General features: G+C 40.5%; 1 protein-coding gene across 1 annotated transcript in view; it reads right to left on the bottom strand.

Annotated features, from left to right (window-relative positions):
- Nucleotides 1-4,773: 4,773 nt before the first annotated feature.
- Nucleotides 4,774-24,773, bottom strand: part of FREM1 (FRAS1 related extracellular matrix 1) — a 93,109-nt gene continuing 73,109 nt past the window's right edge. Inside the window, exons 28-36 of the mRNA XM_070938594.1 lie at nt 23,837-23,909; nt 16,112-16,261; nt 13,226-13,455; nt 11,801-11,848; nt 10,984-11,139; nt 10,270-10,398; nt 8,764-8,879; nt 6,389-6,474; nt 4,774-5,012 (exon numbers count right to left, since the gene is read on the bottom strand). Coding sequence (XP_070794695.1) covers nt 4,813-5,012; nt 6,389-6,474; nt 8,764-8,879; nt 10,270-10,398; nt 10,984-11,139; nt 11,801-11,848; nt 13,226-13,455; nt 16,112-16,261; nt 23,837-23,909 — 1,188 coding nt within the window. The 3' untranslated portion in view covers nt 4,774-4,812. The remainder of the gene's footprint in view (nt 5,013-6,388; nt 6,475-8,763; nt 8,880-10,269; nt 10,399-10,983; nt 11,140-11,800; nt 11,849-13,225; nt 13,456-16,111; nt 16,262-23,836; nt 23,910-24,773) is intronic.

Below are 24,773 nucleotides of genomic sequence, written 5' to 3'. Positions count from 1 at the left end.
TATTCTTGACTGTTGTTTTTCTCCTTCAATTCTCTTCTGCTAAGGGGAAAAAAAGGCAGTAGGAAGTTTGTTGTATTTATAAAGGAAGCCTAAAGTACTCATTTCCAGCTGTTGAGCATGGGAGGGGGAAGATTAAGGGGAAGGCTAATCAGCGATACCCATTAACATTCATTAACCTCAGCCTCTAACAAAGATAAAGTTAGTTTGTCCTACTGGGTGTGTGTTTTGTGTTTGTATTTCTAGTTACATCTGTTTTCTCTAGTAGGAATCATTCTGAATATTTGGATTAAAAGTTTAGCTGTTGTCTAGATACTGGGGAAAGTTCTTAATGCATATTAACTTACCTGATACTTTTGGCCCCAAGCCACCATAAGACGGTATGGATTCAATATAACAACATGGAGAAAACTATGTTTAATTTTATTTCTTAGTAAGATGAAAGTTTATCATTTGAAAATAACAAACATCTAGTCAAGTTATATGCCATTTTGAATGGATCCAATTAAATTAAAAAAAAGAAAATTATATAGTGTAAAGGCTAATGGAGGATGCATTTTTTGAAAAATGCAAATACTAAATAAAATAATGAGCCAGTTTCTCACTACTCAGATTTTTAAAAATCTTAGGATTTTGGAAATGTTCTGTAGTTATTGCAAGGCTCTTTATAAGCTATGTAGGTATTTTTAAGTCTTACAATAGTTAATTATATGGCGGGTGCCTTTAAAATTTCCATTACAGTTTATAAACGAAAAGCAGCACTGATAAAAATATCTTTCTCATGTTGTACCAACAGCATCCAGAATGTTTATAGACCTCAAGGGGAAACTATTAGTGCATGAAGGTCCCCAGAGTGCAGACTTTAAGTATAGTCCTCCTTCTGATAAGTAGGTATTATTCTCAACCTTGTTTGCACATGAACTGTTTGTAAATCATGGATGACTCCAAAAAAAATATGTGTCCATTGGTTTAAATCAACCATCTTACACTCTGTGTAAAAGGAAAATGTCCATGTCTACTCTTGGTATTACTACTACTTGGTACTACTACTGTGGTACTCCATGTGTATCATAGTAGTTGTAGACATTTATTATATCTATTTCTGTAGAAATGGGGTTTGTCACAAAGGGTCAGTAAAATGAAAAGTCAGTATTCGTATTCCATTTTTCTAAAAGCCACAATTAACAACTGGATGGGTACAATGGGAAAGCTGATTTTATATTACAGTTTATACGCAAAAACAGCACTGATATAAGTATCTTACTCATGCTGCACCAATAGCATCCAGAATGTTTATAGACTTAATAGTGTCTTAATATATGAACTTTCAAAGATTGTTTGGCTGTACATTATTGCTGTTCAAGCTGAAATTACAATAGCCTCACCAGAAGGGATTGGATCCTATGTCTTTCCACATTATGGTATAATTTTTCATCATTTCCTAACTCTTCTCAATTTAAAACATTGAAAACAGCATTGGCCTCTAATTGCTTGAACTATAACCTAAGTCTTTTTTTAAAAAAACGAACAATGCATCATGTTCTATAATAGCAAGTAAAAAACATAACTGCTTTTTCTAAAAGTGGGAACATAAGTTTCCATCTGAGATACCATGTGGGTCTAAGAAGCTAGGGGAAAAAAGTCACTTTAAAAGCTTCATTTTATTATATATTTTTCAACATCTGGACGCTGGAAGAGATTGCCTCCATTCTCATGGACACATAAAACATACAGGGATGGAAACAGAGAACAATCTTGGTAAGCAGTGAGCTCAAAGAAAGCTGTTGCATTGTTTAAGAGTCTGTCTCGGTCCTCGTTACAGATTTCAATTTGGATATTGTAAGTTGCTGCAATTGGCTCTGCTGGATGTGGACTGAAACGAATAAACATCTTTGGGAGACACATACCACCATAAAACATATTTGCATAGTTGTTGTTTTCTTCATTGAATAGCCATCCTGAGAGAAAGGAGACAGACCTGCATTGAGACTCAGGACACAAAGGAAGAAGAGTTTTACAAATGTTGCTATTCTCATCCCTGCAATTAAACATCTGGTGTACATAAGGTTACTGCTCTGTCACTCAGGAGAACCTCTGTCCCATTGTAAGGAGGTGGTATAATGGCTGAAGAGACTGTTGTCTTCAGAATTAAAGACGTAAATAAGTTCCTGAAAGTCAGTTTGCAGCCCAAAACAATCAAGCAGCAAAACAAAAAGAGAGTTTCACTTCCCCAGAAAGGAGGCATTTTTGGGGTTCTGGAAGTAAAAGCATTGTTGTAAACTTGAGGCAGAGAACTACTCTGTTGGTTCTCTATTGTAAATATGTTAGGACTGATTTACAGAGAGAAAAAAATGATGGTGACTTGAAGTGTCCTCAGCCTTCTTTCTCTTCATTTCCCCCCCACCTGTGCCTCCCCATTCCTTTTCTTTCTTTTTTAAAGCAAACAGAACAACTCTATGCAATTGTTTGGGTCACTGAATATGGCAATCGTGCACCTGGACAATCCATGCCGAAAAAGCCACTTGGTGTGTGTTTGTGTGGGGGAGGAGACCAGGCATAGATAGGAACAAACAGTGCCTGTGTTGCAAATTGTCTCCCCCTCCCCTTCTATGGGTAGCTTGAGGTTTTAACTGTGTAGCTGTTGATGCGATATACTTTAATCAGCACCAAGTTTTTCTGGAAAATTGATTATAAAGTTTGAGCAATCTCCAATGCTATTTTTATTAATACATTCAATTTAGATATTACAGTAGAAAACGGCACACAACACATGCCATTTAAGGTACAAAAGTAGATTGGCACCCTTTAAATTCAAATAAAACCAAACCGACAGCAGTAAAGGTATTATTTTATCTAGATTCATTCTATCCCTTGAAATACACATTGCAGGAAAAAAAAATCTATTTTTAGTGCCACTAAAAAAGGGGGAAAAACTATGTGCCCATAATGGATTGTTATATTTATATTTTCATCGACTTATCAATATGGAATAATGGAAGATAAAATTGGACTTCCAAAAATTACACACATTATTTTTCCAATGAGCAGTCTCAGATTTACATACAAGGGTGTATTAGAAGATTATTGATATGTCAAAGTGAATTGCAGTGAGTTTTTAAAAATTGATTTGTTAGTACATCTCTTTTTCTCCTTTCAGAATTTGTCAGAATATTTATTCAATTCCAGGCTTTTATAACTAAAGTAGATTACCAAGTGTACTTTGCACATTCTACAATACATTTCAGTCTATATGAACTTCACATATATTCTTCCTATATATTTTTTATGTGCAATTGGATTTTGTTTTCAAATTCTACCTCCCATTTGCAGTACAATTCTTCCCAGCAAGTATCCACCCAAGAGGATTGGGAAATGTGTATAACTTCTCAGATTTGTCTGGCCTAGTCTAGCACCTTCAAATGTGTTGGACTGCATCATCCAGTATTCCTGTCTAGATTGGTTGTAGTCTCGACACATCACAAAGTTGCAAAAAGTTGAATGGACATTCAGAATGTCTTCAGTGTTAATGGAGGAAAGGAAAGAAAACTATCAAAGAGAGGCCAGAGAAATTTACATGCAAACAAAGCTCAGAGCTGATCAGGGATGGTAGCAAAAGTTAGTATGCTTCTGTTGGGAAATCAACTAACATTGATGGCTAGGGAAATCCTATAATACTTAAGAAATTATATTCATAACTCATAATCTATTTTAAAGGGAACACATTTGAATTTGTTACCATGAGAATTGGAAAGCTCCCTTGACATTTAGCAATAGCACTTAGATTTATATTCCACAGTGCTTTACAGCACTCTCTGAGTGGTTTACAAATGTTAGCATATTGCTCTCAACAATCTGGCTCCTCATTTTACTGACCTTGGAAGGATGGAAGGCTGAGTCAACCTTGGGCTGGTCAAGGTTGAACTCCTGGTTATAGGCAGAGTTAGTCTGAAATAGTGTCAACAGGGTTGACAATTGCATTCTAACCACTATGCCATCATGGCTCCTACATTTGTCTCAAATATAGACATAATAGAAATTTATCACAGAATAATGTGATGCAATTTTGTTATAGGAATGTTTGACATTTGTTGGAAGTTTACATCTAGATCAGGGGTAGGTTCTACTTACTTTTACTACCGGTTCGCAATGGGGGCGCGTGCGCATGCGCAGCACTTCTGCACATGCGCAGAAGCATTTTGGTGACGTTGGGGTTAGTGGGCGGGACCTCCCGCTAGTTTTACTACCGGTTCTATAGAACCGGTGCGAACCGGGGGCAACCCATCACTGATCTAGGTATATTATAAAATGGGCATGAGCATTATAGAGTGGCATAATGTTCCTTTCGCTCCCCTCACCCCGCCAATGTATTTGCAACCAGTCTCATTTGACCAAGTGAAGAGCCGGATATTGCCTACATTTCTAAATAACAATTGTGGCGAATGAAACATCCTACCCAAGAAAGATGGTGAGTAGCATATGATATAATGTCTATACTCAACTCAAAGCTCTTTCCAGTTAGCCTTTTAGCACCTTCATATATATGATCTCTTGAAAGAAACAGAAATGAACTCTGGAACCAACACATTTGATTCTTGACACATAGCCATTGTATCACAAACACAGGAGAGCAAGAGAAGATAGGATGGCAAGCAGAAAATATAATCCTGCATCACATTTGAACCCTTTTCTCATGTAGGAATTTTTGCAAATAGGCCAAGCAACTGTCCATTTATAAGTTCCATCAACACTTCCAACTGCCTGAAAATAAAACTGTTTTATCATATAGAAAGCCAAGTAGGTATCTATCAGTTTTGTTTACAGTTTTGTGGAACATATATAACTGTAGGCTTTGCCCTTCCTGCAGTCTTTTCTTTGCCATTTTCCTTGCTGTTGTGCTAAAATGCAGTTCCTGCTTTGCTTTGAAAGACGAGGTGGACCTCTTCTCCAGTTTGTGAAAACAACACGTTCCCTGTTGCTCCATTCCAGCTGACCTGGGTTTCGCTGATCATTCAAACCTATAAAACATTACATGTTTAAGAAGGCAGTCTGAGAACAACTGATTCAAGCATTTTAATGAAGTTTTATTGGTTCTATCTGATCTTCCATGTCATAGCTTTCTAATAAATTTCAAATTTTTTTTCTCTTCCACAATGAATTTTTTCCATGGACAAGGAATATTACATTTTGTTGTGAAAATAGTTTCTGCTGGTATTTAGACTAGAAAAATGTCTGAAGATTTAATTGTTGTAAGCACGGAACTGCTGCAGTTGATCATATCTATTGATTTCCGGGTGATGTCTTTCTACCATGTTACTGAGAACCATTCTTCCATTAGCTTTTAGGACACAAAGGAAAAACTCCAGAAAAATGGAAGTATGGAGTCCTTGGTTGTTTTCTAGCAGATGTTTCATTACCAAGATAGGTAACATCATCAGTGATAGAAGGAAGTGGGAGTTTATTCTCATTTTATATACTAGTAGTTTGCCCTGTCAGTGTTGGTGGGAGAATGGAGGTAGTTGGTAGAGTGGTCAAATTACCAAGTGTCCCAAGGACAGAAGTGTAAGCCAGAAAACTGAGCAGCTAGAAATGTGTATTTCCCAACCACTTATAAAGACATAGATGGGCTAAGAGGTTTTGCTTATGAAAAAGTTTTATCGTAAGTGTACTTGCATGTACAGTATTACCAACATAAATATTGAAGTCTAAAATATTATGGAATAATATTTAATCCTTGTTGCTATATCAATAGAGTTATAGTCACGATCAAGGAACATCACGGTTATTGTCCACTTGTCAGCCCACACCTAGAATGCCGTGCCAAATTCTGCACAATGCATTTTTGGAATGATATTGGGAAATGAGTACATTCAAAGCAAAACACCCAAGATGATAAGAGTCCTGAAAGGAAGAATGGTTAGCGTATTGGGTATATTTAGCTTGGAAAAAAGAAGGCTGCAGGGAGAGATGAGAGCCATTTTCAAGGGCCCTCATTCAGAAGACAGGCAAAATTGTTAAAAAGCTAATCCAGAGAAATAAAGGATTTAAATCACTGGGAAGCGGGATTTCCTTGAACTTCAGGAAAAAAATCCAGTGGCTTGCTGGACATGAGATGGTCCTCTGTCAGGGATGCTTAAAGGTATTCCTCGACTTATGACCACAATTGACACCAGAATTTCTGTTGCTAAGCAAGATAGTTGGTCACGTGATCATGGGGATGCTGCAATGGTCATAAGTGCAAGGACCAGTTGTAAGTCCCTTTTTGGAACTTGTAACTTTGTAATGGTCACTAAATGAATGGTTGTAAGGAAAGGACTAGCTCTGGTGGGTTCCTTGTATTGTAGAATTCTGCATCTTTTATAGGGAAATTTCAGACAATTGTAAGAATACCTACCTATCCAAAAAGGTCTTTTTCCACTAAAGTTCCAGAGCCAGTGCATGTGTGATTTGGAAGCCACATTTACTAAATGGCCATGGTACCTAGAAATAAATCAGAGGAGATACAGTACTTGCTACTCATCAAAAAATTTTTTTAAACAATCCTATAATCCCTTAGTTTAGGATACAGTTGGGGTGACCAAATGGAACTGAGCTTTTACTGACCAGATGCCCTTCCTGATGCCTATGTTGAGTTCACAGCAGATATTTTCTCTTTGCACCATGAGAGAGAAACATATGTTGCTACCTAGGATTGAACTCTCCACCTTCCAAGTGGGAGGGGAGCATCTTCACCACTAGGCCACCGCACCACTCACTCATCAAGATATAATAAATGCACTAATTACTTGCAGTTTAACAATAAGACACCAAAACTGGGAGTCATTAGTAAGAGTTTTAGGAATTTTTTTTGAAAGGGCATTTTGAAAAGGTTTTCTGCATGCCCTTTTATCTACAAATAATTTACCGTATTTTTCAGAGTATAAGATGCTCCGGACTATAAGACGCACCTACCTTTTTTGGTGAGGAAAACAAGAAAAAGAGATCTGCCTCTGCCTCCCAGCAAGTTTGCCTCTTTGCAGCAAACAGTAAACTTTACTTTCATTTTTGTTTTTAGCATAGCTTGATTAGCACAAGAAAAAAAAAATCTGCTCCCAGCAATTTACCTCCTTGCAGCAAGCAGCAGAGGCCTGCGCAGAAATAGGCAATGGTAATCCCTGCAGCCTGAAACATCTGAGAGTCGGGAGGCCGATCCAACGGACAATTAACGTCTGCTAATTAGGCTGTGCTGAAGCTGAAATGGGCTGTTTCTTCTTGCTGCTTGCTGCAAAGAGGTAAATTGCTGGGAGGCAGAGGCCAAAGGGTGAGGGCCAGTGGGTGGGCGGGGCTACATTTGGTGTATAAGACACACCCAAATTTTCACCCCCTTTTAGGGGGGAAAAGGTGCGTCTTATACTCTGAAAAATACGGTATATATAAGCAGCAAACAGCTTATTTCATCTAAGCATGCTGAAATTTTAACATGATCTATAGATTGTCTTCGACTTATGGCCATAATTGAGCCTGGAATTATGGCCGTACGTCATTGCACTCGTTCAGTAGGCCACCTTGGTACCGTGCCCAATTTTATGACCTTTTCTGTGGCAGTCGTTAAGCAGATCATAAGGTCATTAAGTAAATTTGTTTTATCCAATGGATAAAAGTAAATGTCAGAAATCAGCAAAAAAATAAAAAATCGCAATCATGTGCTCATAGGTCACTGAAAACAGCTGTACAGATGAGCCAGTTGCCAAGGACCCAAAATGCAATTATGTGTCTATGGGAGAGGGATGGGTATGGCCATCGGAACCTCAAAATCAGGTCGTAAGTACCTTCCAGGGAGTCCATTGTAACTTTGAACAGTTGTTAAGTGATGATTACTTGTATGGTGTCTTAATCATGTACAAAGATGTTTTAACTGTTTCAAACTTAATTTTCATAAATTCAGCACAAGTTGGCTGAATACTGTCAGGTGATTAAAATACTTTTTTTTTCTTATGTTTTTTCAATGCTGCAGTAAGGAATTACATAAAAAGAAAAAATATTTTTGTTTGCCTGTATAAGTGTCTCTCTCTCTCTCTCTCTCTCTGTGTGTGTAATATATATACAAATTCCTCTTCTATAGGAAAAGTTTATAGATCAGATAAACTTTATTGCCTTAAAATATCTCATCATAAATCCATTTACTTTGAACTGGAATGATTCTTCTTATTTGTCAAATACATTAATAAAACCGAGTTTATTGAGCTAGTCTCTCAAGAACATTTCTACCGGTACAATAGCTAGAAGATTTAGATGTGACATACTTCTGAAATCCCAAAGATCTTTTTTTCAAAAGGCAACTGATCTTTCTTGTTTTTCCTTTGGAAACATTTTGCTTCTCATCCAAGAAGCTTCTTCGGTTCAAACCTGACCTGGATGATTCAGACATACTTTGAAATGTCTTCCTGCCAAATACCTCATCCTGTCTTCTAATAGAGATGAGCCAAACCATGATTAGTTTAAAAAGTTGGCTGTCTCAGACAATTGCTTTTGGGCATTATGAAAAATCTATAAGCCAGGCAATGGTGAATTCTAGTCCTGCCTTAGCCATGAATAACCAGCTTAGTCACCTTGGGCCAGTCATTCTCTCAGCCCAGTCCACCTCACAGTTTGTTGTTGTGGGGAAAACAGGAGAAGGAAGGAGTATTATTTATGTTCACCGCCTTGAGTTATTAATAAAATAATAAAGGCGGGATAAATGTCGGGATAAATAAATAAATAAAGCTAGGTAACAAATAAGGCTGTTCCTACCGTGTCTTGCAAGTTTGGGCAGCAATTGCCCATGTGGTTTTTGGCTCAGTGATTCGGATATAGCATCTTCCATCATGATAGGTCCATCCTGACTGACAAGTTTTCATTTTAATATCCTGGAATAAAGCAATTTTTTAAAATTCAGAATGACTTGCTAAATTGTCCACCTCGAAAGAAGGGATTGACTCCTTTCAGAATTAGGCTTGGGAAAGATAAGAATGTTGATTAATTGGGTCATTTCTGTTCTAAACTATGAATTTGGCTACTATTGCATTTCTGATGGCATCCGGCTATAAATGAAACACAAATACTGCCTATTGCTTGGCAATAATAAGAATTCCTGAATACAGTACCACTCAAAAGCTTAATTATTCTGTCCTTTCCTGTATCATGTGGGGAAGGATTTTTTTATTATAAAGTATGCCTTCTACATGCTCATAACTAGGTCACTGAAGATACCTAACTATCTCTGCCTTTGCTTGTTCTCATAATGTACATTCAATATATCTAACGATAATAACTTACGTGCTACACCGTCTTCCTTATAGCATGCCACAACTGTTCCCTCATGACATATATCTTCCTAGAGTTATAATTTTTGTTGTATCAATAAATGGGCTTCGATTCACAAACCTGTGTTTCCATAAATTGCAGTACAGAAAATCCTCGACTTATGACTACAATTGAGCCCAACAATTTCTGTTGTTAAGTGGCACACATTGGTTAAGTGAGTTTTGCCCCATTTTACGAACTTTCTTGCCACAGTTGTTAAGTGAATCACTGCAGTTGATAAGTTAGTAAAACCCCATTGTTAAATGAATCTGGCTTCTTCATTGACTTTGCTTGTCAGAAGGTCGCAAAAGGGGATGATATTACCCCAGGACACTGCAGCCGTCATAAATATGAACCAGTTGCCAAGTGTCTGAATTTGGTCACATGACCATGAGGATGTTGCAACGGCCATAAGGGTGAAAAACGGTCATGTCACTTTTTTCAGTGCTGTCGTAATTTTGAGTGGCACTAAAATGAACCGTTGTAAATTGAGGAGTACCTGCATTCTCTGATAATGAGTACATTTACATTTTTCTCCCTTCAAAGTTGGATGTGGAATCAAACCAGTGGTGGGTTGCCCCCGGTTCACACCGGTTCTATAGAACCGATAGTAAAACTGGTGGGAGGCTCTGCTCACCAACCCCGACGTTATCAAAACGCTTCTGCGCATGCGCAGAAGAGCACGCGGCCCCGCTATGAACCGATAGTAAAGGTAAGTAGAGCCCACCCCTGGATCAAACTGTTACAATAACATTTGGCTTTATATTTCTCAAAAGTTAAGCACCTTGAGTACAAGGTGTTCTCTTTCCAGACATAGGGGTAACCAGATTCCTTTCTGCCCTCATCTGTATTCCTCATCAGTTGTAAAACATTTTTTTTGGCTATTGGTAAATTTACAAGAAAAAATAACAGAGGGGGGGGGAGAGAGATAGAGAGATAGAGATAGATCCCTACCTTGTCTGAGTAGTTCCATAATGTCCAGGCAGTACCATTGCACAGAAACATCTTCTGTATGTTTTCTTCAAAATACAAGAGACCCTTCAAATTTGGTGTGCATCTATTTGGAAATGAAAGGCTGTCAACCTGAAAACGAGTAAGACATTTATGAAGTGAACAAGAGTTATAAATGAGTGTTCTGTTGTTCTGAAACAGAACACTTGAAATATTAACGTTCTATATTGTTTATTTTTAAGATTATGTTTATGTATTTTTGTTGATAGATGTTAAATCAGTGACATCATTGAATAAATCCATCGTTTTAAAACCTCTTTCAGAATTAAGTATACAGGCCCCAAACCAAGAATGGTGATTCCTCCAAGCTAAGTTCTTTAGCTTGAAGGAATTCTTTAGGTTCTCTAAGTTCTTTATTCTTTTCACATCTGTAGACAAATTGAGTACTCTACTATCTGCATATGCCATATACTCTGTGAACTATTAGGGAAGGTCTGTCTTCACTTTCTTTCATAAATTAATGACAACAATTAATAATAATAATAATAAACATCTAATAAATGTGAAATGGCCAAACTTCTGGCTTTAAAAATGTTTCAAAATTCACCAGAGAGATGGAACCCTATCTTTCTCTGGCTCTATTACTATCCCTTACCAATGGACAGTTGCTGGGAACTTTAATTCTGGAAGTTGACATCTTCCCCAACAGGAACATACCAGAATGCTGGAGTCTGCTTGAAGAACTTCCATTTTCTTGGAGGAAGCTACATTTTTTCTTGGTTCTTTTTGGCTTCTTAAAGATACGGGTCCCATCTTGGTTTTTCTAGGCAAAGAATTGTCCTTATCTACTTTTAGCCCTGTCATCCCATGGTACTTTGTAAAAGATAGAAAAGAGAATTTCACACCAGTTAATTCCAAAGACATTTAATTTACAGAACTAAAAAAAAAAAGAGAAAGAGAGAGAGATGGTTTGAATATACAAATACCAAAGACAAAAAGTTACCCAATATCTGTGGGAATAATATTTAAAATAGAGCTGCTTCAGTCATATATAAAGTGGGCAGTAATTTTTGAGAACAAGATATGCAAAATAAATTGATAAGATTCCTCCTATCCTTTTTTTCTCTATTTTTACATGATTTGTTTCCAATACTATATTCAGGATAGGGAAGCTTATTTGGAATATGAGGGTAAATGGAAAAATGAGCATGGAAACCATTCTTCAACTCATCATTTACAAACATATTTTGTACTAAAACCGTTCTTCTTAATTCTCCTTGCTTTTGCTCTTAAGATTCAGCCTTCATGCTCAGCTTCACCCTATTTCACACCTAACATTGACCAAGGCAGTTTAAATAGTTGCCATCACCATTTCTAAACCAACTAAACTGAAAATACACAGAATTAAATCTACACTAAATACTTTTTACATCACAGAAAATGATATGTATCCTGAATTCATCGAGTATTTTATGTAATCGAGCTATAAATAAATATTACAAATAAGGAACTTGTTACTCAATAATGCTCTTACTTTGAAAAACTCATCTGTGCCATTTTGAATAATAAAAGAGGGATGAATCTGAAAGGAAAAGGAGAAGTATACCTGAATAACAGAAGCAAAATATAATTTGTATATTTTCCAAAGGTAGTTAGTAATATTGGCCATTAGAACATAAGACAAAACTTTAGTCTATATCATTTGAATAACTGGGGGAAAGGGAGAGATCTCTTGAATTACAAATACAAAATTCACCCAGAAAAATAGAGCCTTTTATTATAAACAAATTGACATTAGTCAACTTTACCTAACTTTCTTTCCCTGATTTTAATTTATTACTTTTGTACTTTTGGCTTTCTATTCTACAATTCTTGGAGCAATTTCCGATTCCAAAGGAAGCAAAGAAAAGCAAACAAATCAGCTTTATAACCTATATCTGAATAGGGTTTTTTTTGTCACAATACACCAATATATAAAAGGGAAAATATTTTACAATCCCAACAGAATGGTACATTTTTAAAAAAGATTTCTTTAGTTTATCTGAGCATGATCATTCTCTGAATTTTTGACCCCTAGGGAGAATTTTTCTCTCTTGACTCTATAGAAAAAACCCCACAAAATGAAGATGGAGAATTTAAACTGGCATGGCAGGAAATCCTTCTCTAAAATGTGCATTACCATTTCTGATTAAATTATTTCAGCTTTTGTCATGTTTCAGAAAACAGTGACATCTGTTTGACTAATAAGAGTATTTTAAGGAAGTACATATAGCAGAACTGACTTTAGGCTAAGGTAAAGTAGACAGTGATTTAAGAGTATGCTAAAACTTTAGGGTGTGCCAAAATTGTGGTCTGAAAAACACAATTAAAAAAAGCAAAATGCAGAAACAGCACACAATGTTAAGGTAATGCGTTCACTCAAGGGTTAAATATAATTTTGCAGAATTGTTGCCATATAACAAAAATAGCTGGTGATGTAATTGAGAATCCTATGTAAATAGGGTAAAAATATCTGAGAAACAAATTGGGACTGGAAAATCTTAAGTGTAAGACTTATAACTCAAAGAAAAAAAGAAACAAGAGGTCAAAATCAGGCAATGAGCTAAACCATAGGAGGTGCCAGAATACGGCTTGCCTAGGGCATCAAAATGTCTATAGCTGGCCCTGCACACTAGTGACAATACAGATAATCCTTGACTTACCACTGGTCACTTGGCAACCATTTGAAATTATAACTGATCCAAAAAAGAGTACTTATGAACCAGATTCAAAGTTCTGACAGTTGAGTCCATTATAGCTGCAACTCAAGAACTACCTATAACAAATCATATCTCAAATGCCTTTTTTCAGTCTCATCAGCAGTCTCATTTTGAATAAGTCAGGTGAGAGTGTCATGAAAACATGCATATAACTTTGAAGCAATGCTTTTTTTTCCCCCTGTTCATGAGGCAACACTTACTATTTTGCCATTTCCGATGACCCGTAGCCGGTTCCTCGCAAGATTCACTGAGCTGAATTTGGGTGGCTTGTCCCGTCTCTGTGCTATCATCTCTTTGGAAGGGGGCAGCAGGATTCCTGCCAGATTAACACTGCTGTGCCTGAAAGATGAAGGAGAACCTGGAAGCGGTCTTTCTTTCATCCATAAGTTCTGAATATTTTGGCTTGTGGAACGGAATGAATTGCACTGACCTAAAAAGCAAACAAGATGGCAGATGGTCAGTCTTTTTTTTACAAAAAAATAAAAGCAGAGAATTGGTCACATTGATATGGATGATGAAACAGCTTGTCATTAAAAATGGGATGATAGTTCATCTGATATTCATTTAGTTCTTTTAAATAATCCTTATTTCTCTGCTTAATTTGAAAACTGAAAAACAATTTTAGAAGTTTGACGTGAGAGATGAAGAAAACATAATTTCTCAAAATTAAAAAAGGCGATTAAAAAAACCTGCTTGTGCCCAAATTTTGTGGATGTAAACTCCACATTAAAACTTTAGCAACAGTATAATCACACAAATACTGTACCTCTTTTTAATTTTTTTTAAATCTTGCCTTTCCTCCTGGAGTGTCAGTTATACTCTTCCCATCTGTTTGATTCAGAGAACTTCACAACTTTGAAGGTTTGACTTTTGATGTCAGCCGTGCTTGTTCACATTGGCTTGCCAAATCATTGTTGGCCTACGTCTTGATTTTATTTATCTAAATATTTTAGATTGCTTTCAAGCTATAAACAGCCTGAGGCAGTGTACAAAATTAAAATTAGTTAAACTGTATTGAGAAGTGAAGATAAAAGGAATAAAAAGGCTCCCATATTAGGATAGCCAACTAAATGTTACAGGCTCCCCCACTGTGCTGAAATGTTTATCATTTCTAAACGTGGATCTACCCGTATTTTTCAGACTATAAGATGCACTGGACTATAAGACGCACCTAGATTTAGAGGAAGAAAACAAGAAAAAAATAGCTTTTGGTCTTTGCGCGTCCCATTTTCGCCCTCCCTGTCCCCAGAAGCACTTTGCAGGCCAAAAACAGACCCATTTTTGGCCTCCTAAACCTTCCACACATCCCATATTCACCAAAAACAGGGCCATTTTTGGCCTGCAGACTACTTCTGGGGGCCGGGGAGGGTGAAAACGCGACACACGGAGGGTTCAGGGCTCAAAAAAGGGCCCATATTCAGTCTATAAGACACACCAAAATTTTCACCCATTTTTAGGGAGGAAATAGTGTGTCTTATACTCCGAAAAATACAGTATACAGACAATATATAGTTATTCAAATTGGGAGCCCCTATCTGCATTAGTTATAAATGCTGCATTTGCTCTCTCGTTCTCGCTCTCTTTTTTAATAGTGCATATTTATGCTTTTGAAGATGGAAGGGTAGACATGCTTCTGTAGCTATTCAGCTATGCAGAGTGGTTCAAAAGTTAATCTCAGTGGATGTATGATATCAAGATATATACTGTGATGCAGCAGTACATCCAAACACAAATTTGTTTAAAACTTGGTTGCCAGGACCTTTGCTCAATTTATATTCTGAGCCAGTGACGCCCTTTCCTGGATAGGGAGGTTCTCCAGTCGGTCACTTGGTCATCCCCCCGTTTAGACTATTGCAATGTGATCTACATGGGACTACCTTTGAAAAGTATCCAGAAACTTTATCTGATAAAAAAATGCAGCATTTTGTACCAGCTGAAGTTTCTGGATACTTTTCAAAGGTAGCCCCATGTAAAGCACATTGTAATAGTCCAAACAGGAGCAATTTTGGGTGCCCAAAGAATGGTGCATGTGGCACCTCTCTACTGTGTAGCTGCATTGGGTGCCAGACTGCTTCTGGATCCAATTCAAGTGATTGGTAATGACCTTTAAAGCCCTACATGGCATGCAGCCATGTTATCTACAGAACCATCTTCATCCCTTCATTATATCATTACATCAGCCTGTCGCACCCAGTCAGGCAAACAAGGGATATTGTGGACTCCCCACAAATGGTGGGGTGAAAGAAGAGAGCTCTCTCTGCTGTTTCCTCTGAAACACTCTTCCCCCCTGAGGTAAGGCGAACCCTCACTCTCCTAGCCTTGCAGAAAGTCATGAAGAAATGGCCCTGCTTGAGGCACCAGAGGAATATGCAGCAGCCATGGGGCTGGTTAACACCCTGAAAGCTCTTCCCTGCCTTTTCATTACTTTTTAAAATTGCTTGCCCCTTTTAAATTTTATATACCGGGTGGTTTATATAATGCGTGGTTTTAAATAAGATAGATAGATAGATAGATAGATAGATAGATAGATAGATAGATAGATAGATAGATAGATAGATAGATGATAGATAGATGATAGATGATAGATGATAGATAGATAGATAGATAGACAGATAGATAGATAGATAGATAGATAGATAGATAGAGATAGATAGATAGATAGATAGATAGATAGATAGATAGATAGATAGATAGATAGATATTTAGCCATCTCCTTCCAAAACTACATCCTCAGAATTACCCCAAACTGCCCTATGATTAACAGGGAAAAGGGTGGAAGGGGTATTGCAAGTCCCACAAAAAGGAGCTATAAGTCACAACTTCATCTGTTTTATCAGTCAGATTCTAGATCTTTCAATAGATGACAATGGTATCTGCTCTTGTGGTTGTTTGTTGATTCCTCCATGCTGTGCTCCCTCAGCAGAAGAGAAGGGATCTGCAACTATCAAAGCTATTGTCTTTCTTTTAAGAAAGAAATGAAGCATTTTGATCCAAAGGTGCTAACAGCAACATTTGTGAGTTGAAAAATAAGCAACCACTAAGCCAAGATTGCTCCAGATTTCATTAGGAAGATTAAAAGAAAATACCTCCTTCCGAGTCCAAAATTCTCACTATAGCTTTTGTCCGAGTGCCAAGAACAGCATTCACAGGGGAGATCAGAGCCACTTCAAAGACCTCATCCTCTTCCTCTAATCCATCATAGGTAATTGCTATATTCCACATCTTGGTTGACATTCCTACCAGAAGTAAACATTTTAATTACACTTTAATTGCTTTTTCAATCAACCTAGGTGTCGAAAAAATATATTAATTAACATGTCTACAGCTATAACAGACTGGCTTGTATAATTCTATTGTGCTTCTGCCCATTGATTGGACTCCTGTGGCTTTCCGAAATAACACTAACTAGAGATCAAATTTGTTCCTAAGCACTGATGATTCCATTCAAATAGTAACAAAGATTGGTTTCCTACAGGGTAAATGGCTGGGGGATAATAGCATGCAGTTCAGGAGGGGAGGACTGGCTCTTCATGTAAATTTAAAAAAAGAAATTAAGAGAACTCTTCATTTTGAAATCTTAATTGCAAGGAACCAACTCGTGTTTTGAAATATTGTCATTTTCAATCACCCATCACCAGGAGCTCTGTTCCAAGTACCAGGTATATCTGTCAAACACCTTGAACAGAAGCCAGTATCTTGATTGGAAAGTCCAAGTAATCTGTTCAGCTGTAAGTAGAAATAAGTATCCCATGCATTGCATACACCCTCAAAAAAATGTCTGAGAAAACCTAAAATGGATAAAGTTGCTACTACTACTAAAGCAAATTTGGAGATTTAGCCAGAAAGTCCAAGAAATCTTGAAAAGAAGAAATAAGTATTGAAATCTTTTAATTGCTACTGAGTTTGGCTTAATGCAAACATTCAAAATATATTTGCAGATTCTCATCTAGAAAAAGAACAGTGCAATTGTCAACAGGATAGCATAAGAATATGGAAAGCAAATTCTGATTAATGCCTTTAAAAAAAAAACTTCCTAAGAGTAAGAGCAGCTTAATAGTGAACCCAAGTATCAGAAAAGGGTTGGGCTCTCACTGATGTGATTTGTTCAAACATTTGTCAAGGGCACTGAGCTCTTGCAATGCTTAAGTAGGACTGGATGGCCTAAATGACTCCTTTCCACATCTGTGCTTCTTAGGATTAATGATGGTGGCTATATTTTTGGCCCAAGGAACAAGAACAATGCTTCCTTCTTGAGATCTTTTAAGATCTCCTTCTGTTGGGTTGTAAGTACTGGAGCTGCAACTGACCCTGAGTTTCCCAAGGCTGGTATCATTGAATCAAAATACTGCTATGGAAATCCTGCACACCAGCATCAGCCCTTCAGAAAGAGTGTTTTAGAGTGACAATTTTTTGACTGATGTATTCCAAACACCTATTTACAACAGAGTACTCAGAGAAGGGATTTTCAGCCACTCTAACCATTTTTGCATACAGGCAAAAGAAAGCAAATAAATGTGTCTATACATCTTTTCACATCAGTTACTTTTATTTGGGGTTTCTGTTCTATTGTCAGGATGAGATATTTTTTAGTAAACTTAATTGAAAACAACGTGCTTATTTATATGTAGTTATAAATACTTCTTTAAAGTTAAAGTAATAATAATAGAGCTGGGGTGGCACAATAGTTAGAATGCAGTATTGCAGGCTGATTCTGCTCACTGCTAGGAGTTCGATCCTGAACTTAGCCTTCCATGCTCTTTGACATCAATAAAATGAGGACTCAGATTGTTGGGGACAACATGCTGACTTATGGTGTATAGTGCTATGGGGCAGTATATAAGTCAACAGTCATAAAAAAAAATCTGGTAATATTAAAATGAAGAAAGAAAAGCACTATTATATCAGTATTTTGTGAGCTCCAAATAAAGTTCTAAAGAAGGTCCAAAACATTAGATAAGTTCATATGAGAGCAAATATTCCTTAAAATATGCTGGTCCTATTACTGCAGGTCTTTGAATGGCTATGCCCTGATCTTTGAATTCTGGAACAGAAGGCGGCTCAATTGTTGTGCAGTCATAGTCCAAATATCTGGATCTGATCAGATAAACCAACTATAGCCTTTTTGTAACTGTTGAACCTCTGAGCGATTTTCTGTCCATTATACAGTAATTAGCCACATGGAATGTTATCATCATGGACAGACTACCTTTGTCTGACAAATACCACAGATGACCTATCAATCTAAGCTTGAGTCACAGAATAACTGCCCAAGGGCTCAAGAATAGGAGTGTCATCACAGCATCTGCAGTAGGGATAAGAGGAGAGGAAAGGACCTGCACATCATGATATGAAAAAATGTTGTTTTTTTTTAAAAAGTATTTTTTTTCCTCATAAACATATTTTAAGTTTCTTATCTAACATACATATTTTCTTTTAGCTTTCATACTAATACAATCTTCATCCTAAACAATTTAAGTATATTCAGGGTTGCTCTTCTACCATTTCATCTCCCTTGTTTTACAACAATCCTCTTTCTCCCTCTCCTCTCTTTCCTTTCCCTCCCTTCTTCCATCTACTCTTCTACTTTCTTCTTTCCTTTTCTCCTTTTCCTCCTCTCCTTCCCCTTCCTTTCTCCCACACCTCCCTTCTTCCTCCCTTCTAACCTTCTCTCCTACTCTTGTTTCCCCTCTCTTTCTTCCTCTCCTTTTCACTTTCTTCTTTTCCTCTCTCTCTGCTCTATTCGTAGAACAAAGGCATGGGCTGGAGAGTGTTAGAACTATTCTTTATTAAGTAACAACCAACTCGTAACAACAGAAATACAGAACCGAGGAATATTGGCTGACAGCGGCTTAAATAGCCGGCTGTCAGAACGGAGCGACCAATCGGAGGTTGCGCAGCTTCCCGCTCAGTAACTCCGGAAGCTTCAACCAATCAGGAACGGGTAGCAACAAGCAAACCCATACGTCAACTTGCTGAATACGTAACACCCCTTCCCACCAGTACAGCGCATGCGTAATCTTTTAAATACGTAGGCCGGCGTCGGCTCCGCCCCGATCTCCGCAGTTCTGGGCTGGCCTTCGGCGAAGGCGGAGCCGGAACGCTGTCTTCGTGGGAACCATTGGGTTGCAATTGCAGAGTGGGCGGCACGACGGCCGGCGCGGGAGACCCGAATTGAGCAGGTGAGTGGACCGACGAGAACGCATCGGGTTGTAGTCCGCTAGCAGGTGAATTAGGTGAAGGAGTATTGTTGGTTATGCGCGGTGGCCTCTCGTCACCCGTTGACGTTGCCTGCTCACAGGGAAGGTCTGTTGTTAAGGGTACCCTCCTCCGCAGTTGGTTCACGTGCCGCCTCCAGATGCGACCATCTTCGAGCTGGACCCTATAAGAGTAGGGTCCGGTTAATTGGCATATGTGGCCCGGCACCCATTTATTGTCAGTCCCGAAGTTTTGTGCATAGACAGGGTCGCCAATCGTGAACGCCCAGCAATGGGGCGTAAAGCCTTTTGTGATCTCAGGAGTGTAGGCAGGGTGTAATCTGTCAAGAACTGTCCGGAGTCGTCGGCCCATAAGCATTTCAGCCGGGCTCGTTTTGGAATCTGGGCACGGTGTTGTGTGCTGGGCTAATAAGTATTGGGCGATTTTCTGATGCCAATTAGTGGTGCCCAGGCGGCTAAGCGCCTCTTTAGCCGATCTCACGGCCCTTTCCGCCCGTCCATTCGTGGCTGGATGGAAAGGGGCCGTCGTCGTATGGCGAATGCCCAGCTTAGCCACAAACCGTTGGAATTGTGCTGACGTAAACTGAGGTCCATTATCGCTAACTATGGTATCGGGTAGACCATGCGTCGCGAACAATCCTTCCAGCACCCGGATGACAGCTTCAGTCGTCGTAGAATGCATAAGAGCTAATTCTACCCATTTAGAGTAGGCATCTACGACGACCAGAAATGTATGACCTTGGAAGGGGCCAGCGAAATCCATATGGATTCGGGCCCATGGCGCCCGGGGAACCTCCCACTCCCTGGAGGGGGCTGCCGGGGAAACAGGCCTGGACGCTTGGCATCGGGGGCACGTAGCCACCCACTGCTCAATATCACCGTCCATGCCGGGCCACCATACATAGCTGCGGCCCAGCCCCTTCATGCGGACGATTCCCGGATGAGCGTTGTGTAGGTGGGCCAGAACGGGGCGCCGCAAACCCTCAGGGACAACGACCCTATTCCCCCAAAGGAGACAACCCCGTAGGGTGGACAGCTCATTTTGCCGTCGGAAAAAGGGGATGAGATCTGCAGGTGCGGGACCCTTAGGCCATCCCCTGCGGACCCAATCCAAAACCTTGGAAATGGCCGGGTCCGCCAAGGACCCAGCGCTGATGTCTGAAGCGGTCAGGGGAAAATCGAAGTCCTCAACGAGGAGGACTGATGAGGCGGGAGCCGGGTCAGAGGCCGGGGCGGGCACCGGGCACCGGCTCAAAGCATCGGCATGTGCGATGGCTGAGCCAGGCCGGTAAATCAGGTGATAGGAATACCCGGCCAGAAACTCCGCCCAGCGGGACATGCGGGGCGAAATCATGACCGGGGTTTGCCGATCACCGGCCAGCAACCCCAGAAGGGGCTTGTGGTCGGTGACCAGGGTAAAGGAACGGCCATAAAGATAATGATGGAATCGTTTGACTCCGGCGACAGCCGCCAGAGCCTCACGATCTAATTGGCTATAGTTCCTTTCCGGAGCGGAAAGGGTACGGGAATAGAAGGCGATTGGCGCCTCGCGGCCTGTAGGAAAGACGTGACTCAAAACGGCGCCAATGCCATAGGGCGAGGCGTCGCAAGTCAAGGACAAGGGTAAGCTCTCGTCGTATTGGACGAGAACTGCGTCAGACGTCAGCGCGTCTTTGACAGCTTGGAATGACGTAGCAGCAGCGCGACTCCACCCCCAGGGCGACTTAGCGTCTAGGAGACGGTGGAGGGGCTCGGCAAGTGATGCCTTATGAGGCAAAAAAACGGAGTAAAAATTGAGGAGCCCTAAGAATGCCTGTAGCTCCGCCTTGCAGGTGGGCGTGGGGGCATTTTTAATAGCCGCGACCTTGGAGGGGGTAGGGTGGATTCCCCGAGCGTCGATGAGGAACCCCAAGAATTCCACTTGGGGAACTCCTATAGCGCACTTTGATCTCTTAAGGCGGAGGCCGGCGCTGCGCAGACGGCCAAAAACGGTCCGAAGCTTATTTAAGAGGTCAGCTTGGTCTCCAGCGGAGACCAAGACATCATCAAAATAGGGTACCACCCCGGGAATTCCCTGAAGCAATCGTTCCATGATGCTTTGGAATATTCCCGGGGCGACACTCACTCCGAACTGAAGCCGGGTGCATTTAAACGCACCCCTATGAGTGACAATGGTTTGGGCCATGGCCGTCGGCTCATCAACTGGTAATTGTTGATAAGCCTGGGCCAGGTCCAATTTGGCAAATACCTTGCCGTGACCCAGAGAGTGCAGCAGGTGCTGCACCACCGGCACCGGGTACGGGTTGGTCTGCAACGCCCTGTTTATGGAACATTTATAGTCGGCGCAAATTCTAATTGAGCCGTCCTGCTTTAACGGAATTACTATAGGGGTCTCCCAAGCTGAATGATCCACGGGGACTAGTATGCCCTGAGCCACTAATTTGTCAAGCTCTGCGTCCACGCGCGGGCGCAAAGCTAGAGGCACTCTCCTCGGTTTGAGGCGGACTGGCATCACCTGAGGGTCCAAATTAAATGATATCGGCCTACCCGTGTATTTGCCCAACTGGTCTGAGAACACATCAGGGAATTCCCGGGCCAGAATAGATGGAACATCTGGGACTACCCTATGAACACCCGAGATGGACAAATTTAAAGCGGCAAACCAATCTAGTCCTAAGAGAGTAGGGCGGGCATCTCTAACCACAATTAGTGGCAATTTACCAGAAAACGATTGGAAAGACACCATGAAATTATCATATCCCAGAGTGGGAATAGCCTTTCCTTGGTAGTCCTTTAAGAGGACAGGGCACGGCTTGAGCCGGCGGCGGGACAACCCCGGCAATAGCTTAGAGAGGGTTGCCCACGCTATTAGTGACTTGGAGGACCCGGTGTCCACCTCCATTTTACAAGCCGACCCCTCCAAACCCACAGTCAGGAAAAGCTTATTGGCAGAGGCTGAAGAAGTGGCGTTGCTCACAGCGAAGTCAGGCAGGTCCTCGTAGCGGGTGACAGCGAGGCAATCCTCGCGGCGAGCAGGCACTTTCCGACCACGGCGGCGCTCCGGGGTTGGCCCCGAGGTAACATCGGACATTGGGGCTGGTGCTCTGCAGACCCTCGATAGGTGGCCCCTCTTTCCGCAGCGGCGGCACACGATGGTCTTAAAACGACAGTCGGTGCGGCGATGGTTGCCGCCGCAGCCCAAACAGGTGTCCTGCGCGAACTTAAAGGGTTTGGTGGACCCACCGCGCTTCCGCTGAGTTGCCTTGAGGCGGCTCACCTCCCGTTCCTCGTCGGAGGACTCTCCCTGGTCCGAGTCCTCGTAATGTACAGACAGGTTTTTAGGATTCACTAGAGAGGGCGCCTGGTAACGATGGATTTCAGCGGCTGAGCGACCGGACATTTCGGCAGCCCTGGCCTCGTCCAGGGCGACTTGGAGGGTCAGCTCAGAGCGAGCTAAAAGGCGTCGTTGTAGCTTTAAGTCCTTGATACCGCAGACCAGCTGGTCTAACAACATCTCGTCCAAGTGGTCGCGAAATTCACAATGGAGGGCTGCGGAACGCAAGGAAGCCATGTAATCGTTCACGGATTCACCCTCAGTCTGTGAGCGCTGCCAGAATGCATGGCGCCGCGCGATGCGAGACGGGGTAGGGGAGAAATGGTTCTTTAATCTCTCCACCAAAGTCTCCCAAGGAATATCAAAAACTTGTTGAGGCGCCGCCAGAGCCCTAGCAGCGGCAAAAATCTCGCTCCCACAGGAGCTGAGGAAATAACCCCGTTTGCGGGCGCTAGAAAGTTCAGTCAGAGCGTTTGCTTGCAAAAAACACTCAAACCGCTCCATATAGGTGTCCCAAGTCTCAGAGGCAGGGACAAAAGGGGAGAACGCCGGTAAGAAAGTAGACATGGCAGCTCAAAAGGGGGTGGCGGAGGTTTCCACAGTCAAATTTACCTCAGAAGTACGCCACCTATCCCACCCTCGTCGCCAGTGCTCTATTCGTAGAACAAAGGCATGGGCTGGAGAGTGTTAGAACTATTCTTTATTAAGTAACAACCAACTCGTAACAACAGAAATACAGAACCGAGGAATATTGGCTGACAGCGGCTTAAATAGCCGGCTGTCAGAACGGAGCGACCAATCGGAGGTTGCGCAGCTTCCCGCTCAGTAACTCCGGAAGCTTCAACCAATCAGGAACGGGTAGCAACAAGCAAACCCATACGTCAACTTGCTGAATACGTAACACTCTCCTTCCTCTCTTCTCTCCTCTATCCCTCTCCATTCCCTCTCTATTGTTGTATTCATTTTCAAATTAGTATTTTCCAAAGTGGTATTTGAGCAATCCCGATTTTTACTTTCTTTTCAATTTCTTTTCATTTTACTAAATTCACACATATCATCATTTCTTATTTTTATACATAACTCAAGGTGATAACATAACCCAATACTCCTTCCTCCTCCTATTTTTCCCATAACAACAACCTTTTGAGGTAAGTTGGGCTGAGAGAGTTATTGGCCCAAAGTCACCCTTTTATGCCTGAGACAGGACTAGAATTCACAGCCTCCCATTTTAGGCTATCACCTTAACCACTTAACCAGCTCACCTGGATCAAACTGAATAAGTTTCGAAGGAGGAAGGATGAAATCCTTTCCCGATAAAGCAGTCATTTCGTCAACCTAAGAGAGAAAAACACAGCTATAAAGTAGAAGCTCTAAGTCTTTTACCACAGAGAGCCAGTCCAAGATATCTGCCATTAGGGTTTAACTAATTATCAGCTTCTGTGCCTGAAATATAGCTAGCCCTCAGCAACCATCCAAGCTAATACACCAGGTCTGAGCATGATGTTTCTAGTTTAAATCCTTGAATAGGGACACAGGTGAAAGTAAAAGGAATAACTATCTTTCACTACAAAGAGTCAAATGAACTGCAATCAAATGAAAAAAAGGAATAAAGTACAGCCAAAACAAACAAAAACAAGGGAATTTAAAGTACTGAGAATTTGATTTGTAAGGAATTATCCCTAATGTATTTAAGTTTCTTCAGGGAGAGAAAAATGCATTTTACTTAATGAAGCCTTTGCTTTAAGGAAATGATTTCAAAAAAGACAGCTTTGGTAAATATCTTTTTCAATTCCCATAGCAATTGTGCTGCTATGGTTCTGTAGAAGAGAATATGCGCAAGATGGAGGATTCATAAGGAATTATTGAGAAAGCCAACAACAAAATATTGTTATGCTGTCTATAAAAATGAGGTTATTCCATTTAATAGCATGAACTAAATCTTTTGGCATAAAAATTTGTATCAAAAAATCTTCTACCTAATTTCTGCCCTTGAAAATATTTGCTCTAGTCTAGAGTGAAATCTGCATAGGGCGATATTTGCTGCGAGTTAAAAGTTACGTTAACCCACCAGGGATTCCCGTATTAAATATAAAAACTGAAAAACAGTTGTGTGCGGTGGAATTCAAAAAAGTCCAAAGGGCAATTGTGGCCATGCAATCAAAGCCACGTTCCTCTGGACATGCATGTGAGGATATTGAT

Source organism: Pituophis catenifer, unplaced genomic scaffold (assembly GCF_029215685.1).
Source record: "Pituophis catenifer annectens isolate HBS135680 unplaced genomic scaffold, rPitCat1.0.hap2 SCAF_2, whole genome shotgun sequence".
NCBI lineage: Eukaryota > Metazoa > Chordata > Lepidosauria > Squamata > Colubridae > Pituophis > Pituophis catenifer.
The sequence above is the reverse complement of the archived record's forward strand: the minus strand, read 5'-3'. Positions and strand labels throughout refer to the sequence as shown.